Below are 18,652 nucleotides of genomic sequence, written 5' to 3' on the forward strand. Positions count from 1 at the left end.
GCATGAATGTTTTCACTCTCTTTAACGAAGAGAAGCAGCGTTCTGCCTCTCCAGTCGTAATAGGGAAGGTTACTATTATTTGCAGAAGTCTTACACTTTTGAGGAAAAGCTTTAGCCAGCTTGTTATCATAAAGAAAGTTCAACAAGGTCAAAGCACCTGACGCCTTCATAAAATCTTTTCTGCTGCACAATACATTCAGCTCATGATGTAGATCTGAAGACTATAAATTGAACAAATTAAATGCTATTTTAAGCTCTTTTTCTTGAAAAATAGTTTGATGTTTTGCAAACAACGATGGATCAAACAGCTGTGAAATCGATAAGTAATCACTGAAACTGAATCGGTCACTGATCTGAGTTGTGATGAGGTCGCAAATGTTTCGTGCACACACTATTCTTGATTCTGTGAAACGTCCCCGTTTTGCAGTTGGTTCTACCTGTTCGCAGTGATCGTCAGTTTCAAGTGAGGCCCTAATTTGCTGGACAGAGTCTGCAAAGTGCGATACATATTCAACAGTTTTCACTGCATCAATATTCCTCTGCTGAATGTCACAATGAGGCATGACTGTATTAAAAAAATTTAACCAGAAGAGGAAATCTTCGTCTTGCAGGAAACCCTTCAGTCCTGTAGCCTTGTTTATTGTCTTGTAATCACTGGCATCATCATCAATAATTCTTTCTAGGCACTCAACAATTTCCTTTTGGTATTTGTACACAGTGGTTAAACTCCGTGATTTAAAATTCCATCTGATGGACTGAGGATAGGTAGGAATACGCTTCTTCACTACTTCGTCAAGAATGGCTGTACGGCTAGAAGACCGGGAAGAAGTTGCTAAAGAAGATCCACACTTGTTTATTGCCCGCCACACAACGTTCAACAATTAAATTTAACTGATGGGCGTAACAGTGAATAAAGTGAGCATTCCTGTACATTTCTCTAATTCTAGTTTGAACTCCACTTTTATGGCCACTCATAACAGGAGCACCGTCGTAACACTGATCAATCAGTTTTTCAGGTGTTTCATGTACATTCAATTTCTCTAGCTCGCAGAGAACAGCTGCAGTTACATCGTCTGCACTGTGACTTTTTGGGCGTACAAAGGAAATAAGTCTTTCATTTATTTGTCCCAGTAGCTCATAGCGAATTATTAGGACCAATTGTGATGAATTTGCACAGTCAGTAGTTTGATCAACTTCTATTGTGAGAAAGGTTGCCTTCGACAGTTCACTCCTGATGAGACTGAGGCATACCTCATAAATTGATTCCTGGAGTTCATTTTGAATTGTCTTCGATAGGCCTAAGAAAACACGGTTTTCTGATTTCTCAATGTGCTGCTTCAAGATACAGTCCACTTCTGCCATAAGACTGACTAATCCTCGAAAAATTCCTGGGTTTTTGGAATCTTCTGTTTCATCGTGGCCCCTTAAGGCAAGCTCGAATTTGCCGCAAAATTTAATACAGTCTATCAGTTTATCCAGAATATACCGATTTTTAATACATTTTCATTATATATCTTTATATTACAGCGGTAAGCACTTTCTAATTGGCACGTAATGTCCACTTCCCCAGCACTGAAGACTCAATGAAACCATTTAAATGTTTTTCGCTGGAATTATGTTTTATCACCTGTGCGTGAAAATTCTTTAAGTCAGTGATACCAGTTTCAGTCCAGGCACTATCAGTACTATTTGTAAGAAGACAGGTGAAACAGAAAAATGCTTTTCATTTGACAACCACACAACCACTCAGCTGCATCGTACATTGTCATCACCAATTCTGTAGCTATTGCTGCCATTCTTACAATTTGTTCGCCGATTAACTTCACTAACCCTGTCAGAATCACAGGTTTAGTTATCCCACGATTATTTTCTGGTTAGGCGTTATAACGTGTTCGAACAACACGTTTTCTGCGTTACTTCCAGAACAGAACTTACGCGTCTGCTAGCCGGGGACTGTACAAGTAGTGTAGCGATCTTGCCAAAGATTTTCTATCAAAATTTCATTTTCTTGGTTGCACCGAGAAGATAACATGCAATCTTTCTCACCAGTTATTCCTGTCAATCGTGTATTTCCATTCTGGTAGTCTGAAACTATGGATTTTGCTAGTAATTATAACAATGCTGATCATTCGCAAACCCAATCAACCACATAATCAGACAGCCATTAGCATTCATCCGTTCGGCTTTACTCCCTCAGCTTGTATTGCCCCGCCCCCTTTTGTCTGCGGAAAGTTTATTTCTAGATGCGACGAGGATTCTTGTGTCAGAGACATCACGTACACTATGCATGCATTCAAAAGTCAACTTATGATTCATTCAGAAATCAACTTAAAATGTGTTCAAAAACCAACTGGGAAGCGTTTCAAAATCATATGAATAATCGATAGATAAACGTGTGATGGATGCTAGGCGCTCTGTGAAACAAGTTTTTTTCGTCTCGAATATGAATTTGGTGCCCCCTTTTCCCGGTAGCATCTAGCTGCTTGCTTTGACTGCTTGCACAGCCAACAGCCACATTCCTGTAGCCAGAAGTGGGAGAATCTACTACTCAAACACGACTCAACTGCGCATGTGCATGAGCCCGCGCGTAACTGCTAAAACAAATCGAATGTAAACAGTTGCAAATTCACGCTTGTTGGAGGCTATTTGTTGTTATAGAGCACTGCATACTCTTCCTTAAGCCTTTGACACATTTTCAATTGGCAGACGCTTGCATGAGTACTGTGTCGTTGTTGTATATGGCGCATTTCCTTTGCAATTTAAGTTAGTTTCGTCTTTTTCTCTCGTTTATGTTTTATTATTGAATTATTATTCTGCAATAGCGGGATTCAGTAATATCCTTTGTTAGAGTATTGGTTCTTACCAGTCAAAATTACAAAAATTTAACTGAAAATTCAAACAATAAAAAATTCCCCGAATTCTAAAAATATCCCGGGTTTTCTCCCGGATGAAAAAATTCCCGGTTTTTTCGCGGATCTCCCGGGGCGTATACACCCTGATCAAATAAAAAGGCTTGCACTAGCTGCAAACCGTGTAAATACTAAGGGTTTCTTTATCATGACAATTATGTAATGTAGCCAATGAATTATCTTCGCTGTTTTTAAAAAGCTGTCACAACTTACTCGGTCACCATTGGAAGAGGCCAAATATGTGACTGATAATTACTTTCAGTTTACTCACTTTATTTTTGCTGTTGTGTATGTACACACTTTTTTCCAGCATTAGAAATTTCACAGTATTTGACTCCTGTAGTCAAGAAGCATAAACAGCCAAACAGCCATGGTGAGTACCCAGCAAACTACTGTACGACACATGGGGGTCCTCACTGGCTGTTAACTCTCAGCTTGTTAGTTGTAGTTGACGTAAAATGAATGTGCAATTATGTTGATTGTAACTTCAGCAAGACTGAAAGTACAACAGTTAGCTCAGCTTAGAGAAGCCAGTTATCCAAAGGTGAACTAGCACAAAATGCATGAAACATTTATCTGCTTTATACTTTTGAGTTACGTGCTACATGGATATACTAATAATAGAGAGATACAATAATGTCTTGTTAAACTTTATTAAATATTAATTTTTTGTTACATTTTCTTGATTGCACATTCACTGTTATCAAGTAGGGTTTATAAACACCACTCTACAGCATAAATACTATACATTTACGTAAAACACTGCTGGAGTAGAATACACAATAGAATACAATTTTAACCCTTAAATGCATAGTGTTACATACCTGCAACATGGATTGAAAAATTATTTTGTCTACCTTTAGAGAGAATTTAGTGAACTTTTGGAAGTATGCAGAGAAGTCAGGTGTGAATTTTGCTTAGTTTTCAAAAGGGTGGGATAGGATGCAGCAGCATCAACTTGGTCAAATGTGGGAAGGTTAGTGGTGAGCAGGCAGCAATTTTCTTCATGCTGCCAGCTATGGGACTATGTGCTGTGTCCCTTGTTTTTTTAGGAACATACATCACATTTAAACTGGATTCATTAGTAGTCAGAACTGACTTGTGTCACACCAAATGAAACATCAAGTTCAACAACACTATTACTAAAGTAGCTTCTACTCCACAGCAATAGAAATTTTCAACTCTGGCAACAAATGATAAAGTACATTTGCAGCCTAAAGTAGTCCAATTCCTGTTGATCCACTGTAGGGAGTTAAGAGGATAAATTATTACTGTCATTAAGTTGCTTAATTCTATGAGAACAGTAAATTGTAGCGATTAATAATGGATACAAAATAATATCTGTGATGATTGAGAAACATGACTCTATGAATCTGCAGTTCACAATTGGTTCGCACAGATAATTGTAAGTTAAAGGTTATTCCTGAAGCAGAGACCACAAAAGTCTGTGCAACAAAAAGAAAATCTAATAACACAGAAGTTAATTTTCGTAGCTGATGTCAGATGAAGAATAAATTAAATGATTTAAGTTCTACATGCTAAACTTTCAGGGGAACACAGGGAAGATATCATGGACTGAAGCAGCAGATTGTTCAGTACATGCGAGAAAAGTGGAATAAAGGCTTACTCATTACTTGAGAAACTAATCAAATGAAGGTGCTGGAAATGAGGAGGAATTTTTCAACTGCATGAGGTGCAGAATTCAAAGCAAGTATGAGCTGGTGCATGGTACTTAACTTCTTCAGACAGATCAATATAATAATAAAAAGAGTCTGCAAATATTAGTCAGAATATGTTAAATACCAAAAAATTCACATGTTGGGTCTTCAAAGAAAGGGGGTCATCTTATATTCTGAGTTGTCTTATAATGAGGTAAATACAAAGTCTAAAGGTAGTTATAGAAAATAAAAATCACTTTGGGATGTGGAACAGTCATAAATAAAAATCTTCTGTTAAAAACAATACAAAAATGACAATGACACAACTCCACTGATTCAAGATTCACTGAGCACCAAATAAGGTTCTTTTTTGTTTTCATTTATAGTATGTCCATATCAGGAAGAGAAGAACGTCTAAGTTTTTTATTTGCTTGGCATTCAGTAAATTCAGATGAGTTACGCCTGAGACGAACTGCCATACCAATGTTTTTGCGTGGGGGTTTCATTGGAATTTTTGAAGTCTTTAGAGTAATATGTTGTTTTGTGTTGTTAATGTCTCTGAATGCTTCCCTTTTGTTAATTATACTTGAAGGGAGTCCATTTTCTTGTTGAGCAGCACTCTGCAAGACAATAGAAACAGAACAATTTGTTAGTAACTTACGAACAATTGGAATAAGTGCCAAATTTTTGTATAAAATACATTATACAAAACAACAATGAATCACCCTCACATAAAAGTAATTTCAATACACTGCAAAAACAAATAGTGATACTATTACAGGTGGGGCACATATTCACACTCTGCACAAGATTGTAAAGTATGCAAGAATGTAAGCTAGTTATTACATGTGTAGCACAATGTACAAGACAAAAGAGCACCTTCATATTTACAATCCATGAGGAATATCACTGTACACTTCGCAAAATCAATGAAGCAATCAATGCTGTAAGACTAGTTACACGTTCTCCACAAATAGAAGCATTCTGTTGCTGGAAAACTACATGGAAATAATGGTTCAGGCCACAAATTCAATAAGCCTTGCTGCAGCTTCTGGTGTGGCTGTTTCTCAAACTTCTATTCACTGACTCCTTTCATGATTTCACAAATTGTGATCTCTAAATCCCATCATGAACAAGTGCTTTTTAGAATGCAAAGCAGGTCAAGCTAGACATTAACAGGCCAGAAGCAGCCACTGGTGGTCAGCAGTTATCCCCAGCTGATGCTAGGTTCTATCAATTTCTCTAAAGAGTCTTTCATGTCTTGACAGCACTTGACAAAATGTTAATTTGTGTTGTTATTCTTTTGTTTTGTGAACTTGCTACCAGTAGTTGGTTGGTTTAAAACAGTAGGCAAGGGACCAAACTACGAGGTCATCAGTCCCTGCTTTAAAAAAAAAAAAAAAAAAAAAAAAAAAAAAAAAAAAAAAAAAAAAAAAAAAAAAAAAAAAAAAGTGTGTAACAGCTTATTGTCAGCCACTTTCTGCAAAGTATGTATGTTGCACATTGAATCTGAATATATGAAATACCCGATTAGTCACATGAAAGCTATTTATGTGTGAAACAGCATTTAGCTGTTTTCATTCTTCTGTAAATTATGAGAAATTTGTACAAATAATCTTATCCAGTGAAAAAGTGGAAATATTAAATCAAACTGAAGATAAATTTATGGTGACACATGGAACTGTATGAGTAGTCCAGATTCAAAAGCCACTAACTGCATGATAAATGAAATTGAGATAATCGCAAAAAACTTGTCCCAACCAAGCTATTAAAGAATTCATTTCTTTTTTAAAAATAAGTAAAAAAATTAATTATTCAGTATTAATGGTTGAAATCTGCAGTTATGTTATCTACATTAAGATATTAAGTGAAACATTGACTTAGCAATTTTTGCACCCATTTATACAGTTAGCAGGTTTAGCAAAAATTAGATCCAATTACAAAACAAACATTTGGTTACAAAACCCGCTATTCTGTGATATGTTAGGAATGACAGAAGGATGGAATATAATTACTGCAAATGTGAACAAAATAAATTTTATTTGAAAGGTAAGTCTGAAAATTCTACAAACTTGATGCATTAAAATATGAAGGTGACAACATTCTACCAGGAAAAACTGACTTATTTAACATCAAAACAAGAACAGAAATGAATATCCATCAGTCAGGTTCTTTTCAAATACACCATCATGTGTTGGACACCTCAAGATGATATAGAAAATAAAATAAGCTCCAAATTAAATCTTAGTACAACATAGATAAAATTTTAGAAAATTATATAATTGGCAGAAAGTTGCATCTTACAAAAGTGGAGCTCCACAAGTTTTTTGAAGTATCAGAGTTGGTTCTTGAAAGTTCTACACCTGCTGTGATTGGCGTTGGGCCGTTTCCTTTCGCTGAAATTTTTCCCCTCTTCAACTCCCAAATTATACAAGGATTCTTCACACACTAGACAAATCTTTTTATTTTTGCTTTTCGTGAAAATGATTTTTTTGGCTTTTTGAATCTAGAAATGTCGGTTACGAGTCACTTTCACTAAGTCTTCCGCACATGTCATAACAATTAGTATCAACACAGTTTTCATAGCATAACATCGCTTTAATAGTACTTTTCACGTTCTTATCTTTCTGTTTTGGAAAAATTTCTTTTCCACTGAGCAAGATGCCGCTCACTTTCCCACGAAGGACCGCCGCCCTCGGTTTTGCTCTGGTCATTTCAACTATTACTATGGGATCAATTTATTGGACAATTCCTATTATTTCAATTACTCCCACTTCATTTGTACCATCTCCTGCATTTAAAGCGTCAACAAAATCACTCATTTTCTTCAAAACACTCACAGAAATACATCAAGATGAATGTTGCTCACCAGTTGAACTGTGCTTACCGGCGAATATTTCGACAACGCACTGGCAGCGAGAGCTTCACCGTTGCGTACACGTTGGCTACAGCGGAGCCAACCTAACTCTGAATACGAAAAATCTCTCTTCCAACCTTAACAAACTGAAATATAGCTTTGAACGTCTCGATTGGTAAGCCTGATGCCAGTTGATGAGATTTGCATCCGGACATGGAACGGCGACCGCCATTACTGTTGAACTTCGTGGGTTTTGCTGGACTTTCAGCAAAGAGAATGTGTAGTTAGCGGATTTTGCAATTTAACGTGATAGTCTACAGGGTGTATATGAAGACAAGGAAAAAACTTCCTGGATTTCCCGGTTAAAAATACACTTTTTCCCGAGTGAAAACACACTTTTTCCCCGAGTGAAAACACACTTTTTCTGTGTTAAGTGACAGTATATTTTCCATTAGATTAGATTAATACTTGTTCCATAGATCATGAATACGACACTTCGTAGTGATGTGGAACATGTCAGGTTATTAAAAGATGTCTGTACAAGATATTACATTACACAAAATATTGCATGACACTAATGTTTAAGTTGTTGTTTTTTTCCCCCTTAATTTATATCTAAAAATTCAGCCAATGAGTAGAAGGAGTTGTCATCTAGAAATTCTTTTAATTTATTTTTAAATGTTATTTGGCTATCTGTCGGGCTTTTGATGCTGTTTGGTAGGTGACCAAAGACTTTTGTGGCAGCATAATTTACCCCTTTCTGTGCCAAAGTCAGATTTAATCCTGCGTAGTGAAGATCATCCTTTCTCCTGGTGTTATAGCTATTCACACTGCTATTACTTTTGAACTGGGTTGGATTATTACCAACAAATTTCATAAGTGAATATATATACTGTGAGGTTACTGTGAGGATCCCTAGATCCTTAAATAGATGTCTGCAGGATGACCGTGGGTGGGCTCCAGCAATTATTCTGATTACACATTTTTGAGCAATGAATACTTTTCTACTCAACGATGAACTACCCCAGAATATGATGCCATATGAAAGCAGTGAATGAAAGTAGGCATAGTAAGCTAATTTACTGAGATTCTTGTCACCAAAATTTGCAATAACACTACGTTTCAGGAGACCATCAATGTGTTGCTTCCAGTTTAACCTCTCATCAATGGACACACCTAAAAATTTTGAAAATTCTGCCTTAGCTACAGACTTCTGTTCAAAGTCTATATTTATTACTGGAGTTGTGCCATTTACTGTACGGAACTGTATATACTGTGTTTTATCAAAATTTAAAGAGAGTCCGTTTGCTGAGAACCACTTAATAATTTTGTGAAAAACATCATTAACAATTACATCACTTAATAATGTACAGAGTTTTTCAAAAATGACCGGTATATTTGAAACGGCAATAAAAACTAAACGAGCAGCGATAGAAATACACCGTTTGTTGCAATATGCTTGGGACAACAGTAAATTTTCAGGCGGACAAACTTTCGAAATTACAGTAGTTACAATTTTCAACAACAGATGGCGCTGCGGCCTGGGAAACTCTATAGTACGATATTTTCCACATATCCACCATGCGTAGCAATAATATGGCGTAGTCTCTGAATGAAATTACCCGAAACCTTTGACAACGTGTCTGGCGGAATGGCTTCACATGCAGATGAGATGTACTGCTTCAGCTGTTCAATTGTTTCTGGATTCTGGCGGTACACCTGGTCTTTCAAGTGTCCCCACAGAAAGAAGTCACAGGGGTTCATGTCTGGCGAATAGGGAGGCCAATCCACGCCGCCTCCTGTATGTTTCGGATAGCCCAAAGCAATCACACGATCATCGAAATATTCATTTAGGAAATTAAAGACGTCGGCCGTGCGATGTGGCCGGGCACCATCTTGCATAAACCACGAGGTGTTCGCAGTGTCGTCTAAGGCAGTTTGTACCGCCACAAATTCACGAAGAATGTCCAGATAGCGTGATGCAGGAATCGTTTCGGATCTGAAAAATGGGCCAATGATTCCTTTGGAAGAAATGGCGGCCCAGACCAGTACTTTTTGAGGATGCAGGGACGATGGGACTGCAACATGGGGCTTTTCGGTTCCCCATATGCGCCAGTTCTGTTTATTGACGAAGCCGTCCAGGTAAAAATAAGCTTCGTCAGTAAACCAAATGCTGCCCACATGCATATCGCCGTCATCAATCCTGTGCACTATATCGTTAGCGAATGTCTCTCATGCAGCAATGGTAGCGGCGCTGAGGGGTTGCCGCGTTTGAATTTTGTATGGATAGAGGTGTAAACTCTGGCGCATGAGACGATACGTGGACATTGGTGTCATTTGGACCGCAGCTGCAACACGGCGAACGGAAACCCGAGGCCACTGTTGGATCACCTGCTGCACTAGCTGCGCGTTGCCCTCTGTGGTTGCCGTACGCGGTCGCCCTACCTTTCCAGCACGTTCATCCGTCACGTTCCCAGTCCGTTGAAATTTTTCAAACAGATCCTTTATTGTATCGCTTTTCGGTCCTTTGGTTACATTAAACCTCCGTTGAAAACTTCGTCTTGTTGCAACAACACTGTGTTCTAGGCGGTGGAATTCCAACACCAGAAAAATCCTCTGTTCTAAGGAATAAACCATGTTGTCCACAGCACACGTGCACGTTGTGAACAGCACACGCTTACAGCAGAAAGACGACGTACAGAATGGCGCACCCACAGACTGCTTTGTCTTCTATATCTTTCACGTCACTTGCAGCGCCATCTGTTGTTGAAAATTGTAACTACTGTAATTTCGAAAGTTTGTCCGCCTGAAAATGTACTGTTGTCCCAAGCATATTGCAACAAACGGTGTATTTCTATCGCTGCTCGTTTAGTTTTTATTGCCGTTTCAAATATACCGGTCATTTTTGAAACACCCTGTATCAATGCTTTGAATGGTTATGGTTTTATACACGGGCGTAGAATTTCCCATCACTTTAGAACACGGAAAAGAGACACGTTTTGGAAATGCCTTTGATGTGCAGCAACATGCACTCTGTGTATTTTCGTATAACGAAAGTATACATTGGAATTCCACCAAGCACCGCATGTTACTTTCTGAATCATTGAAATCGAGATTGCGATGCACTTCTGTAAGCCAGTCATAGCTTCATTTCACTTGATCTCGCCAGCCGATGACAGTGGATATTCAGAGCATATGACACGTGATGTAATCAGCCAACTGCAACATCACAGTTAAGTAGCGCGAACACACAAACAGGGAAAATATACATAGTGTTCCTACAAGAAAAGCAAAGCTTTCACATATAATATTGGTCTCCAAGGTTAACAAGCTACAGGAGAAGCTAAGCTTTCGCATATTATGTTTATCTTTTTTGCACGAGTAAAATTTTTAATAACGACAAATATCTGATCTTCGTCATCAAAGACTTGATTTTTAAAAGAGTCAAACGCTCTGTGATTTAGGAAATTCATGGTACATTCTTGCACATAGTTCAACTTAACTAAAAGGATACTTACTTTGAAAGTAACGCTTTCAAAAACACTATTCGCAATATTTTCCCGCGACCTGTTAGAAATAGGCTCGTTTCAGCAGTTGCCAGAGAGCGCAAATAACAGGTGACACTGCGCTTGCACAGCTACCATGACATAGGAAGCCCCTATGTACGTGTAAAAACATTGAAAAGATCATACATTATGTCAGAAAAAAAACAAGACATCAGAGGATACTCCAAGAGCATCGGATTTTCGTGAACCATACTAAAATGTGCACATTTAAAGTGTATATTCGTATATCCAGATTCCCAATGAAGTAGACCTCGACCTGTTATTAAGCTTTTCAGTGTGGTTTTTGGGATGTAAATTTTCTTGGGGCACCATTACTGTATTTTATCATGTTTGGTTTTTTCTTATGGCATAATGCCATACGCACTGGAAGATGAAAATGTGCACCTGAAAAGCAGTGAACAGTTGAAACTAGCCAGCACTGTGGAATTAAACATTTCGCTTCAAATACATTGACTGACTCTGCGGAAAAGGTTAATAAAAGTCAAATTTCTTTAGCAAACAGACAAAAATAACTTCATTGTTCTGCAAGGCGATTGATGCTTGACTGGCAGAAAGGTGGAAATGTGAATTTATTTTAATTCACTTGATAGCTCCCGGCCACAGATATCCATTTTGTTTTCATTTGACGTGAGAGTAAACGAAGGAGAAACAGCAAAATCACAAAATGTAAACACGGGTCACATGGAGACTACCCACTATAACTCAGACTGCTCTGCGCATCAGCCCCGGATCTATGGTATTTGCGAAACGGATCAATACCAAAAAAATTTGAATTTTCAAAAATATGTTCATCCTGTAGCGCACATCTTTATGACAAGTCCTAAACGTAAAACGTGTGTTCGAGGAAATGTAAGACATGTTATTTGGTATTAAGTGTGCCAAAGTGCAGTGCCACACCTCTTCATAAAGAATTCTTCTATTGTACGTCACTATATTTCACTCCGTGGAATTGAAACGTGCAATTCTGTAATGGAGGTCATCAGACTATATTCAGGACAGTGGAAATTGAAATTCCTGTGGTGCCTCTCCTGCACCCAGTCGGCCGGTTTGACAGCCTGCCCCTCTTTTAATAAAAATATAAAAATCTCTCAATTAATAGCGGATGGAGTTATTTGTAATCGGGAGAACAAGAACTCTTGAGGAAATTTCTACTCTTTATTGCCTATTAGCTAACAACTTGCTGTTTTGTGTGACATAAAATTATATATAGGATACGTAAAACCAACAAAGACAAGAGACAAGCAAGAAAGTACACATTTCTTCAATCCTTAGCTCCTAGCATTTTTTTTCTCTCTAATCTTGCTAAAGCTTAACATGGCGTGCTTTCCTTTCTTCAAAATAATCTATTACCCATCAAGGTTGGTCAAACATTTTGCTACATGAAAAATCGAGATGTCGTTACTAATATTGAAAAAGCTGTTAACATAAATAATACCCATGACTGCTGTGGTTTCTAGATCTGATTACGTCTATTTTGTCACTGTCTGCTAGAAAAAACAAAATAGGCCTTTTTAATATTGCAGCAATTTTGTAACATACAGCAAATATACGACACTATTTTGGCACAAATGGCCATTTTTATAACACGACAGAATGTAATTCACAAAGTACGAATATCAAATGCCTATTAGGCCTACTACAAGGAAATAGTTTATGTTAGGAAATCGTTTCACATTTCATTCATACACACCAAGTTTTCAAGCATCAGATCGAAAAGTAGTATTAAGAAATTTTTATATAAATTTGGAATCATCTTATTCTTGCATAATGTGTGTGATGTCCCCGTTTCTTCACCTCCCTCGTTCTAACAAACTATCTTGTCACCACCAGTTCTGTAGCTGTTCCTGCCATTGTCAGAATTTGATTGCCGATTAACTTCACTAACCCTGCCAGAATCACAGGTTTAGTTATACCACGATTATTTTCCGGTTAGGTGTTATTACGTGTTCGTACAACACGTTTTCCACGTTACTTCCAGAAAAGAACTTAAGCGGCTGCTGGCCGGGAACTGTACAACTGGTCCTTACTATGTAGCGATCTGGCAAAAAATTAGTCAAAATTTCATTTTCTTGGATACACCGAGAAGATAACATGCAATCTTTCTCACAAGTTATTCCTGTCAATCGTGTATTTCCATTCTGGTAGTCTGAATCTATGGATTTTGCTAGTAATTATAACAATGCTGATCATTCGCAAACCCAGTCAACCACATAATCAGACAGCCATTAGCATTCATCCGTTCGGCTTTACTCCCTCAGCTTGTATTGCCCCGCCCCCTTTTGTCTGCGGAAAGTTTATTTCTAGATGCGACGAGGATTCTCGTGACAGAGACATCACGTACACTATGCATGCATTCAAAAGTCAACTTATGATTCATTCAGAAATCAACTTAAAATGTGTTAAAAAATGTTCAAAAACCAACTGGGAAGCGTTTCAAAATCATATGAATAATCGATAGATAAATGTGCGATGGATGCTAGGCGCTCTGTGAAACAAGTTTTTTTCCCTCTAGAATATGAATTTGGTGCCCCCTTTTCCCGGTAGCATCTAGCTGCTTGCTTTGACTGCTTGCACAGCCAACAGCCACATTCCTGTAGCCATAAGTGGGAGAATCTACTACTCAAACACGACTCAACTGCGCATGCGCATGAGCTCGCTCGTAACTGCTAAAACGAATCTAATGCAAACAGTTGTTTCACACTCATCGTAGGCAATTTGTTGTTATGAAGCATTGCATAGTCTTCCTAAAGCCTTTGACACATTTTGCTGTTGGCAAACGCTTGCATGAGCACTGTGTCGTTGTTGTATATGGCGCATTTCCTTTGCAATTTACGTTATTTTCGTTTTCTTCTCTTTATGTTTTGTTGTTGAAGTATTATTCTGCAGTAGCGGGATACAGTAATACCCTTTGTTAGAGTATCGGTTGTTATCAGTCAAAATTACAAAAATTTAACTGAAAACTAAAACAATGAAAAATTCCCGGAATTCTAAAAAATTCCTGGGGTTTTCCCGGTTTTCTCCCGGATGAAAAAAATCCCGGATTTTTCCCGGATCTCCCAGGCCGTATACACCCTGTCCTATAGCCATTTTCAATGGTTTATAACAGGTTTTGCACCCTGAAACCTATTTCATTGTGTAGCCACTGAAAACATCTATACGGCAGTGTGCTCATCTCCAAATCAGCAAAAAATGCATTTAATGGCTTTTGGATCTGGGCTACTCATTTGCAATGGGCCAGACACCGGCTGCTGAGACCACAGCCTAGCAACAGAAACCAGACCACAGCCTTTGGCTAATGCTCTGCCAGCTCAGCAGCATCAGCAGAAAATAGAGACGTGATGTGGACTCTCACCACATGATCGACCGACCTACTGATTACACCAAGCCAGGCCATAAACACCACTCCAGATATTTCGATGAGGCCTCAACAAAAGGTGTCTTCCACGACCGTCAGCATGTGAAAACAGGATTTAAACCACCAGGACCATCCTGTCAGCAAGTCATGGCACCTGGGCCGCCCGATGACGTACAGACGGTGTTGGTCATCAGCACAGTTATGATGCTGCCTCCTCCGAGCCACAAACCGACAACTGTTGCCTAAGTGTCCACCATGGGCAAAGGAACATCGTCATGCTACCACCTCACAGTTGTCAGCTGCTATCTGCCAGCATGCTGTGGTAGCAGGATGGCTCCTACCATCTATGGAAAACGCCTCCATTGGCATGCCCATACCAGTGTGTTGGGGCCCAAGGATCACCACCTGACATTCGCAGTATGTCTGTTTCAGATGTGTTGAACCATTTCTGTTTCTGTTCATTGATAAAGTGTTCTAGCAACTGACTGGCTGGCTTCTTAGCCCACTCTATTGCCAACCTCCAGCAGAGAACCACTCGCCTACTCCTATCCTGCAATAAACCCATTACCATATTGGTATCAAAATACCTGCTGGAACTGGAAATAGTCATCCAATAGAGGCTTTAAGAGAAGGCGGTGCAGCAGCAATGGCGTTCAGTGTAAGTCTTCAAGTAAGTGCTGGCAACACGTTTTATTCTGATTTTGGGTGGGCTATACTAAATGCTTGTTGTGGTAGTGCTGAGTGAAACTGCTGTCCGTGAGAAAGCAACAACCCAGGAAACAATTCAGCATTTTCTAAACGAGGTAGCTGAGGTTAGAGCTGACAACGAAGTTTTGTGTAGAGAAGTTTGAAGGGAGAAAGGAAGGAAGGGCCATTTTCAGGTGTCTCTTCACCTATCATTGATGCTGGTATGCCCTCACTGGTGGCAACGTTTTCTGGTAAATCTGGGGAAGAAATTTTTTGTATTTATGGATAGTTTGCATGCAGCTGTGAAGTTAGGGAACTGGAGTGATGTACAGGTGTTAAGTGTAGCTAGTTTAAAATGGTAGGGGATTCCAGAACATATGTGATGTGCAATGGCACTGTGGAATGCTCAGTCCCTTTCAGACTTTCAGGAAGAGTTAGTGGATCATTACAGGAAGAATACCTTGTGGGATTATCATTCATAACTTAATAGTGTCATGCAGAAGCAGGGAGAATCAATAGAGGGTTTTGTGGATCACATAAGGCAAATTAATATTAATACGTATGAATTAGAAAATGATGATTGTGCCCATGAAGAGATTTTGCGGGAGGCACAACAAAAGGCACTCAGTGTGTTTTTGTGGGGCTGCAATCTCGAATGTCATGGAAAGTATGCATGGAGTTTCCAAGAACTCTGGATGGAGCAGAAGGCAACTGCAATAGCTTTGACTGTAATTGATTCCCTAACTAAACCAAGTGAGAGGTGGGCAGTGTTTAATGCAGAGACTGTGTGTTACAGGTGTGATGCTCCGAGACACAATCAACATTTCTGTAGGAAATCACAATGTCAGAGGTGCAAGCAAGTGGGCATTTTGTTCAAAAATGTCCACAGAAGCACAGAGTTGAATCGGCGTAACACTTGTGTACCTGCGTTAAATGGTACATGGGGTGGTGTGACACACGTGCAACACTCTCTGTAAGTTTGACTACAGGATGCCCTGGTACAAAATTAGTGGCAGACGTTTGTCTATTTGGCTACATAATGTAGTTGTAGGATACAGGATCACAGGTATCTATGACTGGCCAGAGTATACTGAGTATACTGACTACAGTGAATCTGAGCTCACAATGCTGTATGTTATGTGGTGTGGGTAGTAGAAGTATGAATTCTCTTGCTTGTCCATTGTTGTGTTTCTGAGTGAGAGAGAGAGAGAGAGAGAGAGACTTCCAAATATTTGTGAAAGTTCTGTCATCTGTGGGTGTTACCTATGACTCCATCCTGGGACTGTACTGAGTAAACATTACACTAGAACTCATCTAGCAGCACACAGTAGAGCTGGATGAGACATCATTCCATCTCAGTTTTATGGCTAAAAGAGCTGAACTGTCGCAAAGAACACCCGAGACATCGGGTAAACCAGTTATACTGCTCACACAGTCTCTCAGACTTGATGCACAGGCTACGATACTGAGAGGTACAGGAAGGCTGGTCTGTATGAACGTAGGAGCTGATTTGCCAGTGAATGGTGTGTGTGCGATAGAACCCTTGCGAGAGAATGAGGTGCTGGATCAGGTACAATGTTTTGAGTGACAGTTTGTCATACGTGCAAAAGTTAGACAGTGTCAAGATAGAACGTTAAAACCCTCATCTTTCCCTAAGAGTTAGACAGTAGCCTAATAGTGTCCATCAGCATAGATAGTTTTGGTTGAGGAGGGATGAGTCTATCAAAAGAAACCCTGATAGCTATCTTAAGAGGTTTTAGAGGGTGAATGAGAAAGGGATTTCAATAGCTGGAACTGTCTGTCTAAATAGTGGGACTGAGGGGAAATGTGTTGTATCTGAATGGATGTGAGAGAGTGAATATGGAGAAGCTATTACAAGAATATCAGGACTGTTGAACCTTTGTGGACCATTGCCAGCTAAACTTCTAGTACAGCATAGAATCCTCACTTGGAACGAGCCACCAGTAAATGATAAACCACTATTTGCAACCAGTAATGGAGGAGGACAGACCAACAGCTCTGGGATGGAATCATAAAAGAATGTTCTAGCCCCTGGTCAGCCACAGAAGTATTTGTGCCCAAGAAGGCCTCAGGTGGAAAAAACGGTTGTAGGTTCTGCTGCAATTACAGATTTCAAAATCAGTGAACAGTCACCGAAGTATACCCCATGCCTAATATCACAGAGACATTAGACAATTTGGGGCAATGCCGTAACTTCACACTTTTAGATTTATGTAGTGGCTATCAATAATTAAAAATAGTACCAGAAGATCAGCCTAAGACAGTAATTTCATTATTATTTGAATGCTTCCAGTATCATCAGATGCCTTTTGGTCTTAAAAAATGGGCCGGTGACTTTCCAACGCTTGTTAGATGGTTTCCAACGCTTTTCAGATAGAGTTCAATGAGACCTGAAACCAAAGCTATCCTTGGTTTACCTAGTGGTATAGCAGTATTGTTAAGGACATTCACGAGCATATAGTGTGCCTGCAAGAAATATTTGAATGGTTGCATCCAGCACAGTTGACCCTCAGTTTAGACAAGTGATACTTCGTGTTGCAGGATAGCAGTTACTCATCAACCCTCAATTTGTGAAAGCTGTAAGGGATTTTGCAACACCTAAGACAGTAAATGAAGTACATCCTATCATAGGTTTCACCAATTTCTATGGGAAAGACATTCCAGAATTGGCTATGATACCAAGACCCCTAGCACATCTGTTTAAAGAGAGGTAAAATTTCAATGGACTCTGAACTGTCATGAAGCATTTCGGCAGTTAAATGGATTACTAAGTTGTGTTCTCATTTTTCAAGGTGACAAAAACAGTTTATCTTGTCTTGTGACGTGAGCAACCGTGCCCCAGACTGTGCTTAGCCAAGAGGTGCATGGGAAGGAAAACCTCATAGCCTATGTTTTCAAGCAACTTAATAAAGCAGAAAAACTATTAAACTACAGAAAAGAAAATGCTTGCATTATTTTTTGGTACCAAGTATTTTCGTTTCTGTTTTTGTGGGAGGCACTTTCAGGTAATCACAAATCACACAGCCCTGCAATGCGTTCTGGAGTTAAAGCATCCAACCAGTAGGCTAACGTGTTGGGCCTTCAGGCTTTGTGAATTTGGATTTTAAGTAGTGCATCATCCGAGAAGTCTAAGGGTAACACTGGTTGGTTAAGTCGCAAAGTGTGCACCCTAGACTGCACAAGAATAAGCACCAAAGAATGGCCTAGATTTCCAGCTGCTGACCCTGAATTTTCAATACACAAAATATACAGTTCAGCAAACATGACGTGGTTGCTGTATTGTTCTGCCAGCCTGTTTACATGATGTTGAGGCAAGCCCATAATTCATCTTAGCTGGGTACAGCGAACAACGACCCTCAGACCATTGAGCAAAATTACTGTTGGCGACAGAAGAGACAATACATTGAGTGCTACGTAAAGAACCTGCATCCCTTGCACTCAAAGAGCCGAGTTGAGTCACAGGAAAACAATCACAATAAAAAGGTGAAATTACCTCAGTATACAATGGGCAGTGGGTTATGTTATCTAACCCTCATATTCCGCAGTACCAAGGACCAGGTAAGGTAATCCTAATGACATGCCCAGTTAATGTTAAAATA

The 18,652-nt window shown here is 39.2% G+C and overlaps 1 protein-coding gene across 3 annotated transcripts in view; it reads right to left on the minus strand.

The window, feature by feature from the left end:
* Positions 1–3,543: 3,543 nt before the first annotated feature.
* Positions 3,544–18,652, minus strand: part of LOC126457345 (protein regulator of cytokinesis 1-like) — a 269,204-nt gene continuing 254,095 nt past the window's right edge. For all 3 annotated transcript variants that reach the window (XM_050093567.1, XM_050093565.1, XM_050093566.1), the window contains exon 13: positions 3,544–5,187. In XM_050093567.1, coding sequence (XP_049949524.1) covers positions 4,948–5,187 — 240 coding nt within the window. In that variant the 3' untranslated portion in view covers positions 3,544–4,947. The remainder of the gene's footprint in view (positions 5,188–18,652) is intronic.

This window comes from Schistocerca serialis, chromosome 2 (assembly GCF_023864345.2).
Source record: "Schistocerca serialis cubense isolate TAMUIC-IGC-003099 chromosome 2, iqSchSeri2.2, whole genome shotgun sequence".
NCBI lineage: Eukaryota > Metazoa > Arthropoda > Insecta > Orthoptera > Acrididae > Schistocerca > Schistocerca serialis.